General features: G+C 37.2%; 1 protein-coding gene across 1 annotated transcript in view; it reads left to right on the top strand.

Annotated features, from left to right (window-relative positions):
• Nucleotides 1-479: 479 nt before the first annotated feature.
• LOC140160898 (mothers against decapentaplegic homolog 1-like) overlaps nucleotides 480-22,660 on the top strand; it is a 46,824-nt gene continuing 24,643 nt past the window's right edge. Inside the window, 2 exon segments of the mRNA XM_072184233.1 lie at nucleotides 480-677; nucleotides 16,678-17,208. Coding sequence (XP_072040334.1) covers nucleotides 16,809-17,208 — 400 coding nt within the window. The 5' untranslated portion in view covers nucleotides 480-677; nucleotides 16,678-16,808.

Raw genomic sequence — 22,660 nt, 5'->3', positions numbered from 1 at the left:
GAAAATAAAAAGCCCCTCATCTTCCTCCTTTTTTTCAAAAACCCGGACGTGAAACATGTTTTTTATTTTACTTGGCCTGATAAATTTGATTGACTTTTTCAATTGTCACAGTAGGCCTATTTTGATTTTGACTCTTTGAGAGCTTTCTTTGCAAAGATCGCGGTCGCCCTCACACCTAATTTCGCTATTCGCTATTCACTGCGGTCCATTTCCTACCGTAGGTGACGTCATTTCACTGCAATGTTTTTTTTTTTTTCATTTTGTACACCGGATCACCGCTGTTCATGGTGTTAGAGGCGAAAGTTCAACAAAGTAGTACTAATTGATTGATATTGTTATAGAGTATAATACTATAAATTTGGATATAGTTAATTGTGTATAAATCTCATTAAGCTTCTGTATGAATTTTATCACTTTTTATGGTCTAGTAAAACGAAATGCAGTGGTAGAATCATACGCGGAATTATTTACGAATGTTACTAACTTGTAAACAGTCCGTAGCAGTCTGCCTGTCGCCAACATTGGCATTAGATTAGCGTAGAGTGAGTAGAGAGCGGAATTTTCTACCAGTTTTGACAGATATGATGGCTTTATGAAGTGTCTTTATTGGTTGGTGTTAAAGGAGTTATCTAACTTGATGTTCGGATGTACTGTCAACATTTCGTAAGTTTGATTTGGTGAGTAACTGGTCCAATATTTAGCCGGGTATTGTAGTACTAGTACATGCTTACCATCACGGCCATCTTTTGTGACCTCCCGGGAGGTCAGCAAGGTACAAAACTCCTCGAATTTTAGGAGGAATGTTTTCACAAATGTCAGTTATAAACACAGTTTGGTGTAGAAACATATTTACAACGTACATGTCTATTACAAGTTTTAATATGGAGCTGTATGAATGTGAATTCCGTCATCTACTGCGCTCACCAAATCGGGCAAATAAATAGTGAGGTGATTTGTTTACTTTTCTGTTGGGGGGTGCATAGTACAAGGAACTTTAATATACGATGTCCTCATTCACAAACTGATACTATCTGTCCATCGTATAAGACTGTTACCGACGGCAGCTGGTTGAAGGAATATTTAACACAGTCAAGAATAGGCTCCATCATTTTTTTGTTCTGATCCCTCCCAGAGTCTCCCAAAACATCAAAAGCGTTGCACATTTAGGCTACTTACTTAAGACTGTCCTTTTTCATATTCGCAGACAAAGTAGGGCCAAGCTACCTAGAAATGGTCAAATTTTGGCAAGAAATATCTCTGTGTAATCCTATGTAAGTCCCATATCACATCGTTATCGGCGATCGTGATTTTTTTTCTGAAGTTTGGTTGGTACCTACTAGCGTCATGCACGTGATGTGACACAGCTAAAATAATCGATCGGGGATCATTAAAACGTCAACAAATTTTAAAACACAGAAAGCAGTAAAGTTTGAGTAAACTTAATGGCAAGCGGTCCGAATTTTGAGCCATAACAATACACGTTTAGGTGGTGAACTAGGGGGTGCATGTACACGCAGTCGTCCCCAGACCAGGGCCAGGCACGGTTGTAGTACTAGTAACTACAAATGTTTGAGGACTTGTTCTCAAGTTGTAGTAGGTGCATAGGGTGTCTTCAGTGTCATGAGTGTTAAATTGTTTTCATTACATTAAGGGCTGGGGTATGAGCGTTTGGACAGTATTTATTTTGGGACATCAGAGCACATCAGACATATCGAATTGCATTCTGAATACTGAAGAATGTCATTCTGATATCAAATAATTTTTGAAATTAGCAATTTAATACACATTTTATGGCAAATCATTAAAAATTGATATTTTTAATATTTAACAGTACTTGAAGTAAACTTTATAAATCTGATGATTTATACTAAGTTAAAGTGTATGTAGGTGGGATGAAAAGCCGACGATCAATTGAAAATTTTGACCTTCAGTATTGAAGATATGGATTTTTTCCCAAAACACCAAAAAAAATTAGGTCTTTTGGGAAAAAATCCATCTTCAATATGAAAGGTCAAAATTTTCAATTGATCGTCGGCTTTTCCTCCCTGCTACATACACTTTAAGAATATATCATTAGATTTATATAATTTACTTGAGGACTGTTATATCAAAAATTTGAAAAATATCAAATTTTTATAATTTGTCATAAAATTTGTATTATATTGTGATTTTCAAAAAATGAAAATTATTTGATATCAGAAAGACATGCTTCGTATTCAGAATGCAATTCGATAGGTCCGAGGTGCTCTCATGTTCCACAAAAAATACTGTCGAAACGCAATAAACGCTCATTTTAGATCCCTTAAAATGTTAAATAATATTACCGGTACCAGTATATGATGGACCTCGCGCCAACCATGTTCAACGTACAAGGCTCATGAAAGTGAATTCGAGTTTATTGTCCCTTTTTTTTCCCAGGTTGGTGAGGTGACTTTTTCATTTTTCATTTTTCATTACCGGTATTTAATCAGATTTCATTATTGTGACCTAAAATGCGTGTTGATTTAAAGCCATACTCATACATGTTATTCATAAACATGTTTTTATATGGGTAGGGACTAGAAAAGTTAGAAAAGAGCCTGGTTTCGCTTCCAAGTTATGAATTTATATGTTTTACAAACAAAAATATATGTTTCCAATTACTAAAACTGGTGAAAACACTGATACTTTGAAAATAATGAATTATTTTGCCATTTTTGACAATTTGACGCGGGTGTTTTTGGTTTCCAAAAAGTGACGCGGGCGGGGGACGATAAACTCGGAATCAACTTTCACGCGCCTAATAAGTGATGTATATTTTATTGCTTAAGCATTGGAGAAATAGGTCACCCTGAAAATAGGGACCCACATTTTTTTATTTTTCCTATAAACTATAAAACTATAGTATTAGATGTACGACCCCGGGGTTTTTAAAAAATTGTATTCCTTATTTTTTTTCTCATTCATTTGACACCACCCCGGGGGTCTCCAGCCCTCGAATTAATTCAAAAGGATCAGAAGGGGCACGGCAACTTTTTTAGGGCAAGTTGGAAATTGCCTTGGATTTTCACTGAAAAGGCAAGGCAGCACGGCAGTTTGTAATATTTCAAGAGGGCATCATGGCAACTGTTGAAAATTTGAGAAGGGCACCAAGGCACTTTCTCAAAAGTGAAGAAAACATACACAAACATAGATAGATGATTTTATAAATGAAGGGGCAGGGCTGGGGCACTGACGGCAACTTCATTAGAGGGCACAGCAAGTGACTGCCTAGGGTAAAGGACATATTTTGAGGGCATTACGGCAGTGGGGATGGGCACCCACAGCAAAATGCCATGGGTGCCATGGGTTAATTCGAGGGCTGGGTCTTACTATGCATTGCCTCAAGTTCGGTAGTGACGTCAGTGGCAGTGCGTATGTTTCATTAATTAACCAATGATCCTACAGATATGCGGCCGCTGACTTTTTTGTTCCTTATGACCAGAGGAAAAGTTCGACATATTGCACGACTCTCTAGGATATTTGGTTTAAAAGGGTTACTTAAAAGTGCACAAAATTAAAAAAGTGACTATAGGCCTATCTCATTTAATAACCAATGATCATACAGACATACATGTACGACCACTGACTTTTTTTGTTCCTTATACCAGAGGAAAAGTTTGACATATGGCACGACTCTTAACCCTTACACCCATAAATACCACAGAATACCACAATGAAAAATTATGCGCATGCATGCATCCCAGGGTCTGCGATGATGCAATCACCCTAAGTGTCAAATGCTCACGGAATTGCTGGCCGGGCAGCAATAACCTGTGTAGCACCCGGTCCGCGATTGTGTGGTTGGCATTCGGGGGTTCAAAGGTTCAAATCCCGGGCATGGTTTTCTTTAACGCACAAAACATGCATATTTATGCGTTCAGGCACTTTTCTGACTCCTTCAAATCCATAGTCCCAAAGTCCAATGCGTACAAAATCTTGAAAACGTACGCGTTCAGATATTGCAAGATTTGAATAGAGAAACACCCGATATTGTGCATTTATTCTCGGCTTTTGGCATTTAGGACCTACTCCCAATATGTAGGGCCCATCACATTTTGTCAGCATCGATCCATGTATGTTTTAGTGATTGTGAGTCTCTAAAATTGTATACATGTATTGTCAGTTTGAAATCTTGCAAATTGGGTTCGGGTCCTTTTTTCTGTTTAAATAATGCACCAAATATGTCTTCAATTGGACTTTATTTTTGCAAAATTTTCCCTCTCAGTGGGGAACATCCCCCTCAGATAAACAAGTGAAGAATAGTGATAGTGGATAAACAAGACCATTTTCGCTTCTGCTTTCGACATTTGCCAATTTAGGCCCTACATGTATGTTTAACACAATTTATAGGTCTAATGGGGAAAACGTGACAACGAAAGGCTTTATGGACCGTCATTTCACAATTTTTGGCTTTTCAACTGTTCAAACTTAAATTTTACACAGTAATAGTGCCAAAATTGGTCCACCAAATCGCTTCAATTAGGTCTTCATTTTGCAAAATGTTCCAAGTTCTAAGGGGGGAACATCACCCTGCGTAGTTGATAAACAAATGGCCACTTTCACTTCTGCTTTCGACATTTGCCAATTTATGTATAATACAATTTATATATGCCTACCATAATAGGGAAAACTTGCCGTCCACGAAAGACTCCATGGACTGCTCATTTCACAAATGTTCGGTTCTTTTAAACTAAAATTTTACACATTAATAGTGCCAAAATGATCCACCAAATTGCTTCAATTACATGTAGTCATTTTGCAAAAGTTTATTACTTCTCAGGGTGCATTTTTAAATATTGTTATTTTCTTCTAAAATTGGCCCCACCCCTTTCTGACTGCTCTAGATCCGCCACTGCTCCAAACAGTGGTGTAAATTTCTTTTTGACTCGGGGGTGAAAAATGTCTTGAAGTATAGTGAATCCAGCACCTTTTGGAGAAAGAATAAGTTTATGGTACAAAAAATTGGCCATTTTGAAGCTAAACTGTTGAAATATGGTCAAAAGTGGAATAAATTCGTGCGAAGCGCGCAAAAATGTGCACTTTTGGTCAGAAACCCACATACAGGCGTCAACATTGGGGGATGATTGTATGGACCATCCCCCTGGCAAAATATTGGCCCCACACACACCCCCTCCGGATCTACGCCTATGGCGCCAAAAACACACATATTATTAAAAATGTCTTCAAAAATAATATTATAAAAATACCCCTTGGGCAATGTTTTTGACTCCTTCAGAGGAAAAATTCACAATTGAAAGGGTCAAAAAATTTTGAAAATACCCCTTCAGCAAAATGCTTAAAGAAAACCCTGATCCCGGCCCGTGCCAAGTCAAAATTCTTCTTCTTCACTTTTCGGATCTTCTGTGACTTCCGATAGCAAAAACCTGGGTCAGTGTTAGGGTTAGAAAGACAGAGGGTTACGTGCACTACAAAGTACAAAAAAGTGACAATATCTCATTAACCAGTGATCGTACAGATACGCGACCACTGACCTTTTTGTTCCCAGGGTCTGCATGACGCAATCACCCTAAGTGTCAAATGCTCACGGAATTGCTGGCCGGGCAGCAATAACCTGTGTAGCTCCCCGTCCGCGATCGTGTGGTTGGCATGCGGGGGGTCAAAGGTTCGAATCCCGGGGGTGCCAAGTCAAAAATTCTTCTTCTTCACTTTTTCGGATATTCTGTGACTTCCGATAGCAAAAAACCTGGGTCAGTGTTAGGGTTAGAAAGACAGAGGGTTAAGTGCACGAAGTACAAAAAAGTGACTATATCTCATTAACCAATGATTAGGCCTGGCATTTTCGGGTAATTTCAATGCATCTTTAATTTTTTTTTTTTTTTTTTTTAGGTCAACCATGAATGATCCTAGCATTTAGGTCTAGGTCCGGGGACACTACAAAAGCGAAAAAAAAAAAAACTTTAAAATTTTAAAATTTCGGGTACACGGGCAGGGTATTTCCTGCCCGGGTAATGTAATCTCGGGCGGGTACCCGCTAGCCCGCCCGAAAATGCCAGCTTTACCAATGATCCTGAGTTTTTTGTTCCTTATAACCAGAGGAAAAGTTCGACATGTGGCACGACTCTCTAGGATATTTGGTTAAAAAGATAGAGCACTGGTTAAGTGCACAAAGTACAAAAAAATGACTATATCTCATTAACCAGTGATCGTACAGATACGCGACCACTGGTCACGCTGACCAGTGACTTTTTTGTTCCTAATGACCAGAGGAAAAGTTTGACATATCGCACGACTCTCTAGGATATTTGGTTAAAAAGATAGGGGGTTAAGTGCACAAAATTAAAAAAGTGACTATATCTCATTTAAGGGTTGTGTTTAGCTATTTCAGGTGGGTAGGGGTAGAAAAAAGATTATTGCCATTTTGACCAAAACACGTGAGTATTTATGATTTGCCAAACAGAAACTAACAGAATAATACCTAAAAGTATCACTTTTAATCATTTTGTCATAAATCGACTTTCCACCATTTACAATTATTTGTACCGGGGGTGTGCCTGTTGTCAAGTCGATCAAGATTGTGATGTAACATTCCGTACAGAGGGTAATCAGTACGGCGTGAAAAGTATGGCTTCTATAAGGTTACAATAAGGAACAAACCAAAAGATCGATGACGTCCAATAAGCGTAACTAGTTTCGTTTCTCAGCCGACCCCCTCCCTCCATGCCAGAAACGTAATAATGAAATGTTGGAAATTTTGACATAATAATAATAATGACACATTCTTCAGACCGATGTTTTTGTACAAACGTAATCGAGTATTTTTACCCCCTACCCCTTAAACGAAACTGGTTTCGTTTATAAGACGATATCGATTTTTGGTTTGTTCCCTAAAACAGGTAATAGGTATGAATGGCCGTGTAATCGATCTAGAGAAACCTGTCTCGCTGTCATCTTAAGCTGCATGGGTGTCCCAGAAAGATCCATACCGGGAAAGTTGAATTTTGTAGGTAGCATTGTTATCAGTCGTATTGTTTTGAGTTCTAAATATTACATATATTTAGCTTTCTTGGTAATTTAAGATTTTAAAGATCGAATGTTTCTAAAATAAATTACAGAATATTGCGTACAATGGTGAAGTTTAAGTTTTGACAATACAATCTATTATGAAAATAATGAATAACCGTTCAGCACAAAGTTATTTGGAAACAGTTTTGCAGCTAATTTTGTTATGATCTATCGATTACTAGCATGCATGGTATAAAGTATTTGTTAAGCTTGATTGACCTAATACTGCATGTGTCGTCTTTAGCGGCAGTTTCGAAAATAATGATTGCGGTGTATGAGTTTCATCATTTGAAATGCCGGCAGAGATTGATTTAGGGGCCTATTATAAAAATATTATAGAGAAGATTCGTCCTTGTGCCACAGCATGTATTTATGTCCCTATTGGCAAACACACAACTAGGAAAAGGTGAAGATTACATTTGCAGCAAGTTTTTCTTAAACAAGTTATACCCTCTATAAGAATTACATTTTGGCGTAAAATTGATCGTAAATTTTTTTTTTAATTCAGCACAAATATCGGGACTAATATTGAAAACACATGAAAAAGGTCACTTAAATCAATATTAAGAATTATTCAGTGTTTCAAGCTCTACATTTGTGCCAAATTTGGTGTATCTCCTTTGACAACTGAATGATTTCTACACTATATTGCAAAAATACGTCTACGTCTGGGCGATAGTGATAAAGCAGGTCAATGTCTGGTGCTTATGAAGCCTGTGCTGTAAGTTACACACGTGCAATTTTTGTCCAGTTTTAAGAATATCAATATCACGCCAAAACGAATCAAGTTTTTGAAATGAAAGTAAAACAATAAGTAGGTGACATTTATGTCATTAGAGAGCTTTTGAAATAGCGTTACTTTAACTTTAACTTTAACGTCTAGAGGATTATAGAGATTATGTATTCAAAACCAAGGTGGTTTTGAATACATAATCCTCTGTAATCCTCTAGACGCGATTAAAGTTAAAAGTTAAAGTAACGTCATTTCATAAGCTCTCTATTGTATTCTAAATTAAATACACTGTTGATTAATTTTTCAAACACGGTATAGATCATTCTGGAACACCCTGTATCTCAGAACTGTCCTTCAACACAGGTGGTAGTATACGGTTATATTGTTCCGGTCCATTTATGACATAGCCATCCTCATTTTAATACATGATAATACAATAAAACATGAGATCGGTTTGAATGGTTGTGGAATCAAACTAGAGACCTGTTCCTTTGTCACCTTTATAGACCTGATAAATCAAGCGGACCGATTCTTGTCATATCGTTTTACAGAATTGGTCGTATTGCCAGCGCTGCAGTGTTAGTATTAACTTTGGGCTTCTTATGAATTGACTGTCAATATCTTATACTAGGTATACATTAAAACTCAAGCGGGAGAAAGAATCGCGCATACGCATGTTAGAACATTTTCAACAATGTTTTAAAATTGTATATTACAATGTATTTACATTAACATTGTACCCTAAATAACATGGACATTTGGGTGGTATGTGCATGTAGGTACGGGCCATATTTAGTGCCGATTTGTCCCAATTTGCTTTTGACTTGCCTGGCAACACTCCATAAAATATGGCTAGTCGTGTGAAGACAAAGTTGAAGACCTATAAGGAGTTATATTCGTTCTCAAATGGAATCATTATGAAGATCGTAAGTAAAAGTAATATAATAATATAGCGCTATTAGCTCGCCTATGAACCTTGATATTCGTTAGTTAACCGGATAAATAACCCGGCAAAACTGACAAACTTGTACCAAAATTGGCGTTAACTCGTTACTGTCGAAAATGTACAAAATATGGCTTCCGTGAATCTGAAAATATTGATATTTCAAAATTGGTTAATTGTATTACCATAAATCGAACACGGACATGCAGGATGGTATCTCCAGAAGTCTTTTTGCCTAAAAAATGGAATTTTGTTGAATTTAGAGTAACAAAATAACATGCGCCAGACAGTGGTCGACGAGACTGTAAAATCAGGTAGAAGTTTGTATGTTGACGAGCTTGAACATGCCTTCGTCGCATTCGAAGTCACAAATATCTATCATAATTCTTATTTCAAGCTCCTGTAAATACCTCAGCAAAAAGATAGGGGCATCGACCAACACGGACTGCTCCAAAAGAGTTCACCTATAAAAAACTGCATTGGGCTGTTATAAATGCGTCGTTATATGTACAGGCATATTTGAAGAATTTCCTATCAACTAATAATATTAAGATTGCTAAAATATTAATCTAAAGACTTCAATCTTTCATGTGCACCATAAATTTTGCACCTGAGATAGATATTGCTAGGCAAAATTTCACAGCAAACATTGCAGTTTTCTCCCATTTCGGAGATATTTGAGACAATACAGCTCGACCCCTTAAAACCAATTAATGATCCTACAGATACGACCAGTGTTCGAAATAAGCACTTATCCTCTTGTCCTCTTGTCCAAAAATCACTGGGGACAACCATATTGAGCTATGTACTTATCCCCTGGACAACCACTATATTTTACCTCCAAAATCATTATTGTAAAATATAAAACTTGACATTAAATTTTGACTTTGGACTTCATTAGGCCCCGGCAAAAAAGCAATTTTTTGAGGTAAAAAACGAGATCCAAAATTTTGAAAAGCGAGAAAGCGAGATTTTCCCGAAAAACGGCACAAGAAGCTTTCAAAACGCCCGAAAATGCTGCCCTCTATTGTTGATTCAGAACAATGTTTAGATGTACCGGTAAATAACAAACCTGCCGTCGCGACAGCCGGCCGGTGTTAAAGAAAAAAGTGACAAAAATTTGACCTTGAATTATGTCAAAATATTCCAGTAATTCAATAAATATAATGATATTTTGGCCTAAACTTGAACTCATTTGAAATGAAATGTCAGTTTTTATTGAGTAAAGGATGGCTTTTTCACTTTCGACCTTGTGCTTGCAATGCTGTTGAATTCTGCACTTTTTCGAAGTTGGAACTGCATTTTAATGGAATTTGGCGAACTTTTATGGCATAAAGCAACATTTTTATATTAAGTGTCTGCTTGGAAACTTTTTTAAAAAGCGAGATAATTGGTTAATAGCGAGAATCACTGCGTGAAAAGCGAGATCACGTTTTTTGCCGGGCCTTAGACTTCATGTTTGATTGTAATATTTGATGACACATTTTGGGGACAACCAAAATGTTTTGAGGACAAGCAGAATTTATGCTTTAGTTATCCTCGGGACAACCTCCATATTTTCTTTATTTCGGACTCTGGATAGTGGATACGACCACTGTGTTTTTGTTCCTTTAAAGACAAGAGGAAAAGTTTGACATATCGCACGATTCTCTGTGATGCTTGGTTAAAAAGAAAGAGGGTAAAGTGCACAAAAGTACAAAAAGTGTCTATCTCTTTAACCAATGATATTAGGGGTTGACCACGTCAAAAAGAACTATAGATTGACCCAGTATAACACCCCTAATCAACCATGAAACCCTTGACCAACCATGGTACCCACTTATCAATGAAACCTCTTGACCAACCATGACACCCCATGATCTATCCCGACACCACTTCATGGCACTTGAGAACCAAATTGGCGTATAAGTGACGTACATTGTATATTTATTGCTTAGATTTCCCTCCGGGCTTTCCTTTTAAAGGGAATTTTATAAATGAAAGAATTTCTTGTCAATTTATCACCATGCATGCTCAATACAATTAGTAAAAAACCTCTAGTCTAGGTCCTAGCCGAATTGTGCTCCTTCGTCAAAACAAACCATTTCAGTGACGGAGGGACACACACTGGCTGGGACCGAGGCAAATCAACCTCTATCCAGAAAAGAAACTATAAATTTTGTCTAAAAACACATTTTTCTCTGAAAATAGTGACATTTTATATTTTTGTCTCGCCTGATAAGGCAGGAGACTATATAATCACTTTTCCGTATGTGTGTATGTATGTGTGTGTGTGTGTGTGTGTGTGTGTGTGGATGTGACAAATTTGGTTAAAGTTTTGGTTAAAGTTTGCCTTCCGCCTATTTTCTCGGAGACTAGGGGTTGCACGTTCCTCAAACTTGGTGGGTGGGTGCATCTTGACCCGAGACAGAACCAGTTTGTATTGGTTAGTGGGTCAAGGTCACTGAGGTCATCTAGGGTTCATCCGAGGTCAAATTAGTAAAAACTGTCGTATGGGCATGAAACTTGGTGGGTGCAGTCAACATTTAAAGCCAAATGTGTGGAAGGTCATTTCAAGGTCACCAGGGGTCATCTGAGGTCAAATTAGTAAAACTGTCGGATGGGCATGAAACTTGGTGGGTACAGTCAACATTTAAAGCCAAATTTTTGGAAGGTCATTTCGGGGTCACCAGGGGTCATCTGAGGTCAAATTAGTAAAAACTGTCATATGGGCATGAAATTTGGTGGGTGCAGTCAACATTTAAAGCCAAATTTTTGGAAGGTCATTTTGAGGTCACCAGGGGTCATCTGAGGTCAAATTATTAAAAACTGTCTGATGGGCATGAAACTTGGTGGGTACAGGTAACATTTAAAGCCAAATATTTGGAAGGTCATTTCGAGGTCACCAGGGGTCATCTGAGGTCAAATGAGTAAATACTGTCGTATGGGCATGACACTTGGTGGGTACAGTCATCATTTAAAGCCAAATTTTGGGAAGGTCATTTCGAGTCCACCAGGGGTAATCTGAAGTCAAATAAGTAAAAACTGTTGCATATATGGGCATGAAACTTGGTGGGTACAGTCACCATCAGCCAGATAATCGTGCCCAGCCGATAACCGCCAAATTCATTTACCTCTACCAAAGTAATCGCAAAAGCAGGCGGTCACGAAAGCAGGCGAGACTCGTGGTTCGAGAACCGCCTTTTTTATATTACACACTATCATCGCTTGAATATTTGTTTTAATGAAAGTATCATAAAGATTTAAATGAAGGTAAATATAATTTACTATGTTCATTGTTCAGCCTTTTCTCCATGTCCCCACGTTCGATTCAGAAGTAAACACTAATACCTCCGCGAGGTGTTCAAAAGTCGTATAGGCATGAGAATTTTCAGGTTATACCTGAATTCAGGCTTTTTTGTTGTCCAAATTTCCACACTTTCTTTTAATTTCAGCCAGTTTTTGGCCTTTTAGCCCAATTTCACACACCTTTCCAGGCTTTTTTCAAACACTTCAGGTTTTTTCATGCCACTCGTACATAATTTTTATGATTTTTATAACATTATCAATCAAAACTTTTTTCCTCCAGGCCCTGCAAAAAAACCCAGTGGATCCCAGTACTACTGGGATTGAACTAGTGGAGACTTTTATTTTGGCTGTGTTTAGTATGAAAGTTTTACCTTCCACAATTTTAGCCAGATAAATTAGCAAGAAAATAAGACCAAACCCAGTTCAGTAACCCTTTCCATTAGTTACATGTAGATCTGTGACAAAATGTTTGGAAAAAAAAGAAAAAGAAATGTAACCCGCCACCTTTTCCTATACCCCAATTCATAACGCATGACCATATTTCACTTGCCACATTGCATTGTTTCCATTTCAATACTGATTCCTATCCAGTGCAACATGGGTCAATACACACCTTGCCGTTTGAGGCGAGTGATCGTGTTACAGTGCAGAATGTTGATGCGGGAGTCTTACCTTTTTCTAAGACATTCTTGTTGGGAAATTCACGATTTCGATTCCTTTCATAAACGACTATTGTCGAATCATTCCGAGTCATTCATTAGGAACAATAGAAATGCAATCTTGACCAATCACAGCTCAGGATTTGTGTGGGCTGATACTGACGAACTTCCGATAAAATCTGTAGCGCTTGCTCACCGGAGTTCACTCTATCTCATACCACAGACGCTTCAACATGGGGTTGTAACACGGAGCTTTTGCTCTGGTTGTTTTATCATTTCTGTTCTCCGGAGTTTATATTACAAATTATTTTTATGTTATCTGCACCAGTATGAAGAAATAAATTCACCACGAAACCAATTCCTGTTTGTCAGAACTTTTATTTAACCAGTGGCCTACCGAGTCAGCCATGTTTTACAATCGCTCTCGCTCGCCCAAACTCGATTTCTAGCGAGCGATTTTCCACTCGCCATAGACACTCAATAGGCCTATCACTCGCTGCGAATATCCCAAAATCAGCAATTGAATTAGCCAATTCAGCATTTAATAGATTATGTGCCCTCTCCAAGCACAGAAAATTAAAATTTTTAGTGCGTTTCGCGCGCATTTCAACATAAGTTCATAAATACCGTTTTAAGACCAAAGCTCTACTTGATTATATTTAAATGAATTATTTGTGAAAATTCTACTACTCGCCTAGCATCATGCTAGCGAGTGATTAACCACTCTCCTTTAAAATCTAGACGGCAAGGCCTGTCGATAGTGACAAAAGGTACTTCAGTGAAAAGAGCACATATCCAGATTGTGCAAATTGTGTTTATTACGTGACTATCAACCCGTGTGAGGCCAGTATATTCTCAACATGAAAACAAATGGAACTTGTAAAGAACATTTGATGAAATGAGATGGCATGATGTGCAAAGGATTGTGGGCAGGGTAAGATTTATCTTGTCTGCTTCACACCTTCCTGTGCTATTTTCAATGGGCAATCAGTCTAGACACAGGTTTTCAGGAAGCACCCAAACTTGGACATTTCCTGGATGGATCATTGAACTGTTTGGGTGATTGCATGCATAATTGATAAATAACATGTAATCGCTAAATGAGAGCCCAAAGTGCCGGCCCAAAGCATTATATTAATCCAAAAAGATGATCAGAATTTAAGTGCTTGCTTTGTTCATACAATGTATGTGGGTGTGTTAGTGAACTTGTTGTTATTTCGAGTGTGCACTCGAAAAGATTCTTTGACAAATTAAAAATTGCACCCTACTTTTGAAGTTGAGGTGCAGTGTCCTTTGAATATAGGAATGTGATCTCAATGCAACAGAGTGCTTATCATTTAAAAGGTTGTATAGTTCCTGTACATGTTAATTGTTATTAACACATCATAGTGCACGTTTGAATATGACCGTTGCTTCATGTAGGTCAACTGGATCACGCTTTCTTTGTTACGAACCACTGATCGAAATGATCACAACACAAAGCCTATGGCATTATTGGCATATCAAAATTTGGAACAGGTGTATGTATATGAGCCCAGGCTTGGAGCAGTAACCAATGGTTACTAACATGCACTACATTTTGTACGACAGCCAGTGTCCGAAATAAGGAAAATATGGAGGTTGTCCCGAGGATAACCAAAGCACAAATTCTGCTTGTCCTCAAAACATTTTGGTTGTCCCCGAAATGTGTCATATTTAAGAGGTAAAATATAGAGGTTGTCCAGAGGATAAGTACATATCTTAATATGGTTGTCCCCAGTGATTTTTGGACAAGAGGATAAGTGCTTATTTCGAACACTGACGACAGCGAATAGGGCCTCTTTTATCTTTTTCCGACCAGACATATTATTGCAATTGATTCACATTTAAATTAAAAAGTGCTCAACATACATGAGCAGTTGTGAGGACTAGATATCCTAGTATATGATATCCTACAAAGGATATGTGTCAATCCAAACCTCATTGATAACTGACAGCTGTATAATTTGTCAGCATTTTGCAGTAGTTGTTAATTGAAGTTGAGGATTTCCTGCATTGTCTATTTAATAAAGAAGGGTGTTAGTGTTGTGGGGTACACTGTGAGTTGACATGACACAGAGAGAAGTGCTTGTACTACATGTATTCTATCAAGTACCCATGCTGTTTATTTTTAACCGGTACAACTCAGCCTACTGTAATTTCTGTAAGTGTACATTTTATGCACATAATTGTTTGTTGTTATGTTTTAATATTGATAATTTAAAATCAGTTTATAACAAGTCATGATTTGTGACTGGAGGTAAATGAGCAGCGTTCGAAATTTTGGTTGTCCGTTCGCCCGGGACAACTAAAAAAGTCGCCGGACAACCAAGAATACTGATTTGGTTGTCCACCGGACAACCATGAATCTGTAGCCTTTGTCACCGTTGTAGGCCTACAGACAACCAAAAACTTGAGACGGACAACCAGAAATTGTAATCTGGTTGTCCGTGGGACAACCATTTATTTTTCCTTAATTCGAACCCTTTAAATGAGGCAAGTGATATTCAGTGACTTGGCCTTGAGCATTGAATTTGTACAGTGACTTATTAGGTCATATATCTTTGTCTAAATTGGCTTTTTTTTTGTGACTCGTAACACAACTGATACTGAATTAATATTATCAAAATGTTAGAGTTGCGATACAGGGTTATTCTTGTGGCAGATTTGGTCAAGAATAAGGCTAGATGAGACATGACTTGTAACATTTTTTGTACATGATCATTGGACTATGGATGAATCTGGACATCTCAAAAAGTTGTGTGACATTCAAACTCTGATAAATTGATCAGGTCTGACTACAGACTCTGTGTAGTATTGTCCCAACGTGTATATTATTACCCATGGGAGAGAAACGGGGTGCACCGCTCAGTCCGACATGCCTCTAGTGCTAGTCCGAATCCCAAAATACACTGCGCTAGTCCGAATCTGTAAAATACTTCTTCAGTCAGACACTGCGCTGGTCCAAAACTGAAAACCATACTGCTAGTCCGAAACTGAAAACCACAGCGCTAGTCCGAATCCGAAAACCCTGCGCTTATCCGAATCTGAAAAACACAGCGCTAGTCCGAATATCGGATATTCGGACCGGTGCATCGTTTCCCACATTCATACAATGTATTTGGACCAGCGCAGTGTTTTTCAAATTCAGATTAGCGCAAGGTTTTCAGTTTTCGACTAGCGCAGTGTTTTTTAGATTCGAACTAACGCAGTGTCGCCGTGTCGGACTGAAGGAGTGTTTTCCAGATTCGGATTGTTGGATTAACACCCTGTACCCAGAGAAACTGCTGGGTACCACACACTCTCGGAAGCAGCTTCGCAGCTCATCCCTCCTCGAGTGCGACTTGTGGCTTCCGTACTGATCCCCTCCTCGATGGCGAGTAGTCTTTGACAGAGATTGAAATTCATCCAACTACATTTTATAATAATTAATATGATCAAACAATTTAAAAGCATCTTGTGAATTGTGAAATGTTATAAAAGAACAAAGTTTCATAAAATTTATGATTTGTACATTATTCTAAGTGGCGAACATTATTAAAGCCATGAATGTATTACCGGTAATCTGAAAGGGATAGAAACATTAATGTGAAGCAACAAGTCCAGACTTGCTGTATTCAACTTTTGCACTTATCCAAACTATATTGACAAGTTTATGAAACAAACAGATAATGTTGCAGTTCAATATTAAGTTTAATACATGAGAGGAATTATTTGTTTGGTAAATGGATAATGGAAAGTAGTTACTGCCACATACAAATTTAGTGTGGCAGCGGCTCCAAACATTTACATGTGATTATCGATAAGATGGCCACTTGGGATATTCTTTAAAGTTACTTATTCTTATGAGTGTTGTTTGAGAGCGAGACCAAATATTACTAGCATATATACTTAATCCTTATTTGTTTGCATGAGTGGGAGGGAGGGAATAATTTGTACTATAGCACATGTTTTAATAAATAGTAGTAATGTTTGTTTGTGTGTTTTTGCAGAAAACCAAAGGAAATCAAGAAGAAATAAAAAAAAACCTTGAAATTGCTTGTCTGTTTGTATGCTGAAGACTACTTTTCATATTGGTGTCAAAAAGAACCTGGCCACTGAGTTGGCTACACCTGAGTGAACAATGAGTATGGCTAGCTTGTTTTCCTTCACCAGTCCAGTGGTGAAGCGCCTTTTGGGCTGGAAACAGGGTGACGAGGAAGAGAAATGGGCAGAGAAAGCAGTGGATTCGCTAGTCAAGAAACTGAAAAAGAAGAAAGGTGCCATGGAGGAGTTGGAGAAGGCTCTTTCACAGCCTGGAGAACAAAGCAAATGTGTGACCATCCCACGTTCATTGGACGGTAGATTACAGGTGTCACATCGGAAGGGACTACCCCATGTGATATATTGCCGTGTATGGCGCTGGCCTGATTTGCAGAGCCACCATGAGTTAAAATCTTTAGACTATTGTGATTATGCTTTCGGCAAGAAACAGAAGGAAGTGTGCATCAATCCATATCACTACAAAAGAGTAGAAAGTCCAGGTAAATACTATTTCTTCATTTATAAGACTTTTTTAAACTAAAGTGTTAAAATACTCGGACAGTGTATGTACATGTATGTTTCAGTGTTCTTGCTAAGGCTGTATGGCACGCGATTTTCAGGACTTGCGCAAAACCTTCCCAGAAGAAAAAGAAAAAAAGAAGTTTTTTTAAAACTTTTTTTCCACATAGAATTCCATGATGCGCTGAAGAAATTTAATGTCATTATTTTAAAATCGCATAGAACTGATAAAGAAATGGAGCTCAGACAAACTAGCAATATAATAAAGGAGGGGAAAAAATCAGAACCATTCTGATTTGAACCAGCGATTAACTGAGTAGATACACCCATAATGTAAGCTTGTGAAAATCTATTGGCAAAGACAAATCCTTGGACCCTACTGACAGATGTATATCAGTGAACCATGTTGTCATGCAAGAATATGCCTTGTAGAGATTGGAAAAGAGCAACCATAGTCATGTGAAACTTCCTGATCTAGCACAACCGTGTCCTACACACATCGATTACTTCAGTAATCTCATCTGCAAGATGCAGCCATCAATATGATGTTCCAGCTAAGACTTTTGTTCCAGCTAAGACTTTTGCCTCTTTGGTGTGTGTGTGTGACAAAATCCTCACAAGTTCTAAGTGGAGTGTGTACAATGTAACTGTGTCGGGTCATAATTGTACACCCTTGAGGTTGAGGCTATCGAATGCAAATTGAGCTGGGTTGTATCTGGTGCAGGTATGTGCATTAGCAATAGCCTACAGGTAATGTCATTGAGTGGGAGGTGGGTCTGTGATTTACTTGGAATAATTCCTAACAAATTATCAGAGCTTAATTCTATTCCTGTGGGTATACTGTATCTATTGTTTCCTATTGAATTATATATGGTATTCTAAGTTCACCAATAACGTGATAATACTTTGTTTCCTCTTGAGTTTGGTAGGATCGTCATGCAGCGCATGAAATAAATAAATGACACTGAAGGACAATATTGATGAAAGTATTGTTGTATTGTATTAATTGATTGATCAATTAAAGGCAGTACCTTGAGATTACCAACTTTCAATGTTTCACTAAAACTGTCCTTTTAATCTCAGCAATCTGCATGAGTGCCAATATTATAAAAGTTAAAGCCGTCTTGTAACATTTCCTTTCAAATAGATTAGTATTTCTTTTCCATAAAATGTTAGCTTATTATTACTATCAGATGTGTTCCCTTTTAATTTTGAGCCGAACAACTGAGGTATAGCAAAGAAAATTGGAATTTACTACCAGCGCCAATATTGCCAATGCATGTCTTTCCGGCGGTCGTGCTATGGCACAGTCCTTTGATGTGAGTTAACCATCCCGCACGCCATGTACGTACTGTGTTATGAACATCGCATACACGTTCAATTAACATTTCCATCGTGACAAAACTACAGCACCCAAATGTCTTCATTTTTGCAGGGTATATTATGTAATTTTAAGTACAAAATTTGTGTAAAAAGCAGAATTTTGAAAAATATTGAAGGCATCCTCCTCAGCCAATGTTACATTATATGGCTTTCAGAGAGAGAGAGAGAGAGGGGGGGGGGATAAAACTTGACAAAGCAAAAGCTTTTTTGTAACCTATTCACATTTCATCCAGATACTGAAAAAATATCTGAAGTGACTCATTGTTTAAATTGAATAACATTCCTATATATCCCTTAGTAATATATGTTATGAATCAATGTTATATAAGCTTGTAGTGTTTCAATCACAAAAAAGCAGGAATGATCGATGAGGTTATTGAACTGGATGATAGATTCAGGAAACAAAAACCCAGGTAGACTGGGTTCATTTTGGTGTTTGCTGTGGTGACATGTACTGAGTCACCTTCAACAACAAAATAGTCATAATATAACTTGGGGTGTTTAAAATGTAGTCTCATGACACAAGTAACACCTAGAACAATAGCCTCTATAGGATGTTTTGTTTTCACTATTCTGTCTGTTGTCCCCTGTTTCACCTTTATGGTCCACCAAAGCATTGCTTGGCCAGTTTACAGAGCTACAAGGTCTGTTGGCTGCCTATTTAGCCAGTATTAACAAACCATAGTTTCCTACTTTGCAGAGCTTGGAAGACTGGGCAATCATGGCTACATAATATGAAGCGCTTGAATGACTGCCAATGAGCCATGGGACATATCACTTTCCCAGAAATTAAGGATGATTGATTGTATCAAGAATGTCAAAGCCTATGTACATATACATGTACCTTGGTGTCCAGGAGCATGTCATGTACCCACATACATGATGATGAACTAGGATTGAACTTTCACCATGACCATGGTCACTAATTATAGTGTTTACATTGTATTGTTGTGAATGTCATTGAATAAAAAGCAATGACAATCAAATGTTTTCTGAAGCAATAATAATTTTTATTGATTTGCTGATAGTAGATATTTTTCAAGTGAACAATCTCAAGGTGATGTTGGATGGCTTGTTATTTTCATTAAATCGACCGCAATATAAACATGATTAATATCATGGTTATAAATTGGACTATTCGAGTTGAAATCCATCCTCCCCTTCTTTACCCAATCAAAATACAGATTTTGGCATCAGGTAAAAGCTCATATTTTTCTCATTTAAAACATATTGAAATTAGGCGTTCCAAATTGGTATACATGTATATTTCTGAAGAAATCATTAAAAACCTGTCGAATTACATAGTCTCAACTGTGGTATACCACAGTTTAGATGAATTGGACAGTTTTTTTATGATATCTTCGGAAATAGACCGAGTAGGAGCTTCAAATTTCAATATGGTACTGAGAAAACTAGGGTATTTCACTTGAAATCAATATATTACATGATCATGATGATTATCATTTTAATAAAAACACTGTAGACTACCAATATCACGCTGTATAAATGTTGGTAATTCCATAAGGTATTAGTCTCATTTACAAAAAACATTTACATGTTCTTTTTGCAAGAGTGCTTGAAAGGGAAGAGATGACATTTCATGTTATACATAAGTTATACGTAAGTTTTGAAGAATTTGATTTTCCAAATTATATATCAGGTGATTCAGGTCACCTTCCTTAAAGGTCATGTCTTCCATAGGGGTGTGTGGATTCAACTGGAATATCCAAGTAGCTAGGGCTGGCAGTGTAACTTTGCTGTTTTTGAAAACAAGGGACACACCATTAGATATTATTGGGGGAAGGGGCTAGGAAGTTTTTGAAGAAAAAAAAACTTTGCCCATTAGGCCAAAAAAAAAAAGTTGTTTGTTTGTCCTCCACCGCCCGCTCCTCAGATTAAGGCCTGACCAATATTTTTTTTTCTATTTTTTTTTTTATAAAAATAAGTAAAATTCAAATTTGTTTCAGATTTGGAGTAGTATAGATCTGGACCTAGCTAGAGCTAAATACCGGTACTAAGATCTTTCATGATTGAAAGTAAAAAAAGCCCCCCAAAAACATTTTGTGTCTTCAATATGCAAAGTTATAACTTGTGTTCATGTCATAGTCTATTATTTTGAGTGACTTCAAAATACATTGCATTTGAAATCATTAAAAGACTATGACATGAACACAAATTATAGCTTTAACTGCATATTAAAGAAACAAAATGTTGGGTTTTTTAAGTCACCATGAATGATTGTAGCATTTAGCTCTAACTAGGTCCAGGAATACACCAAATCAAAAAAAAAAAAAAAAAAAAAAAAAAAAATCCGCCCGCCCGCACGTCCTCTTTCAAAGCTGTGGAGGACAAACAAACAATTTTTTTTTTTGGCCTTAGTGAGAGAAAAAATTCACCCAACTAGTGAGACAAAAAAATTCAATCACTGGTGAGACGGAAAAAAAATTCCTCACTGATGCTTTGCTTTTCAGATCGCTCTCCTATTGCTCTTCCTGAGAGCTCCTGAAGAGCTATTTAATGCTCTCCTGGCAATTTCAATGTATCCAATTGTTACCATATGATCAGGTTTAGATTTATGACAGATCATTGGAGTGAGACTTTCTTTTTGTGTTGTGTGTATTTCAAAAATGCCAATATTTCTGTTTAGATAGTAAGAAGTGATGAAACTTGATGGGGGTGAATCACATCCTTATAATTCTGTCGCAATATTCTTGTGTAAATACTGAAGAAGAAGAGTGATTTCACTTCATTAAAATTTTACGAGAATATACAAAGAACCATCAAGTACTTTAATAAACTAGTTTATATGCATTAAAACAAATATCAGCCCGCTCTCATTGCTTAATAAATATGTATGCTTTAATACTTATGGTGGGAGAAATAATATTTATGTTTTCACAAAGTGTAAAATTTATATTGAAATTATATTTTTTATTTGGAGACTTGGGCTCATCCATTTTCAGTATATTTGTGGTGCTATAGTCTGCTGCATGCTTTTCAAGTGCTTTCAGGAATAACGGATGAGTATTACTTGACTCATGAATAATATGAGAAATGCTGATGACTAGGAATTGACAAATCAAATGGCCATACTTTCTGTTTAGAAAACAATGTGGAAATTGATAATCAATGTACACTATGTAGAGTGGATGGAATAGAGGGCTAGTGATGATGGATACATAAAATGCAAATGTCATGTTTTATAGAAATAAAAGCCCAATGTACTTTTGATTGAAAAATAGTGGGCTTTGCTGAGCTGTAAATAAAGTATTGGGCTATCCCAGTTGAAAAAACTATACCCCTATGGAAGACATATTCTTAATCTTCCACATGGAGTGTGAATGGAGTGAGCTGAATGGGTGACTCCTTTTGAAAGATGTCAACCTGTGTGGGAGTTTAACCCTAACCGAACCAGTTCTCACTAAAGCTCACTATTTTTAAAACTACATGTAAGTGCTCATGCAGAAGTGCATGCATTCCATGTGATGCGATGACGCAATCAGCCTAACAGTAGGTATATCACACTATTTTTCAAAGTTTCTCCAAAGATATTAGGATTAAACTTTTTATATGCAGTTTGATGAGAGGATCACAAATCTGAAAAATTTTTTAAAATCGGACCTTCCGTTCTCGAGTTATGGTCAATTATAATTGTCGTATTTCGGCCTATTTTCAGCCATTTTGGGCAAAAAGGGAGAAAATCACATTTTTGGGTTTTCCCATTAAATTTTCATAGTGAATTGTTCATATGAGGTCACTGGAATTTAACTTTCCTGATAATTCAAGTGCCAAATTTAGGAGCAAAGAAAAAATGAAGCAGATTGGACATTTAGATTTGTCGTTACACAGTAATGAAAACGCCTTTTCGTTCAATTCACTGCCATGGGACTAACCCAAAATTGCGAAAAAAATGACTAAGTCCAGCTAATTAAATATTCGTAAGGCTCTCCTGACAAAACGCAACTACTTACAACCATCAAACTTGGTACACATCTTTTTCATGTATAGATATTTATTGCAAATGACAAAAAAACACAATTACATACAAAT

Source organism: Amphiura filiformis, chromosome 9, assembly GCF_039555335.1.
Source record: "Amphiura filiformis chromosome 9, Afil_fr2py, whole genome shotgun sequence".
NCBI lineage: Eukaryota > Metazoa > Echinodermata > Ophiuroidea > Amphilepidida > Amphiuridae > Amphiura > Amphiura filiformis.
This window is presented reverse-complemented; position numbering and strand designations above follow the sequence as displayed.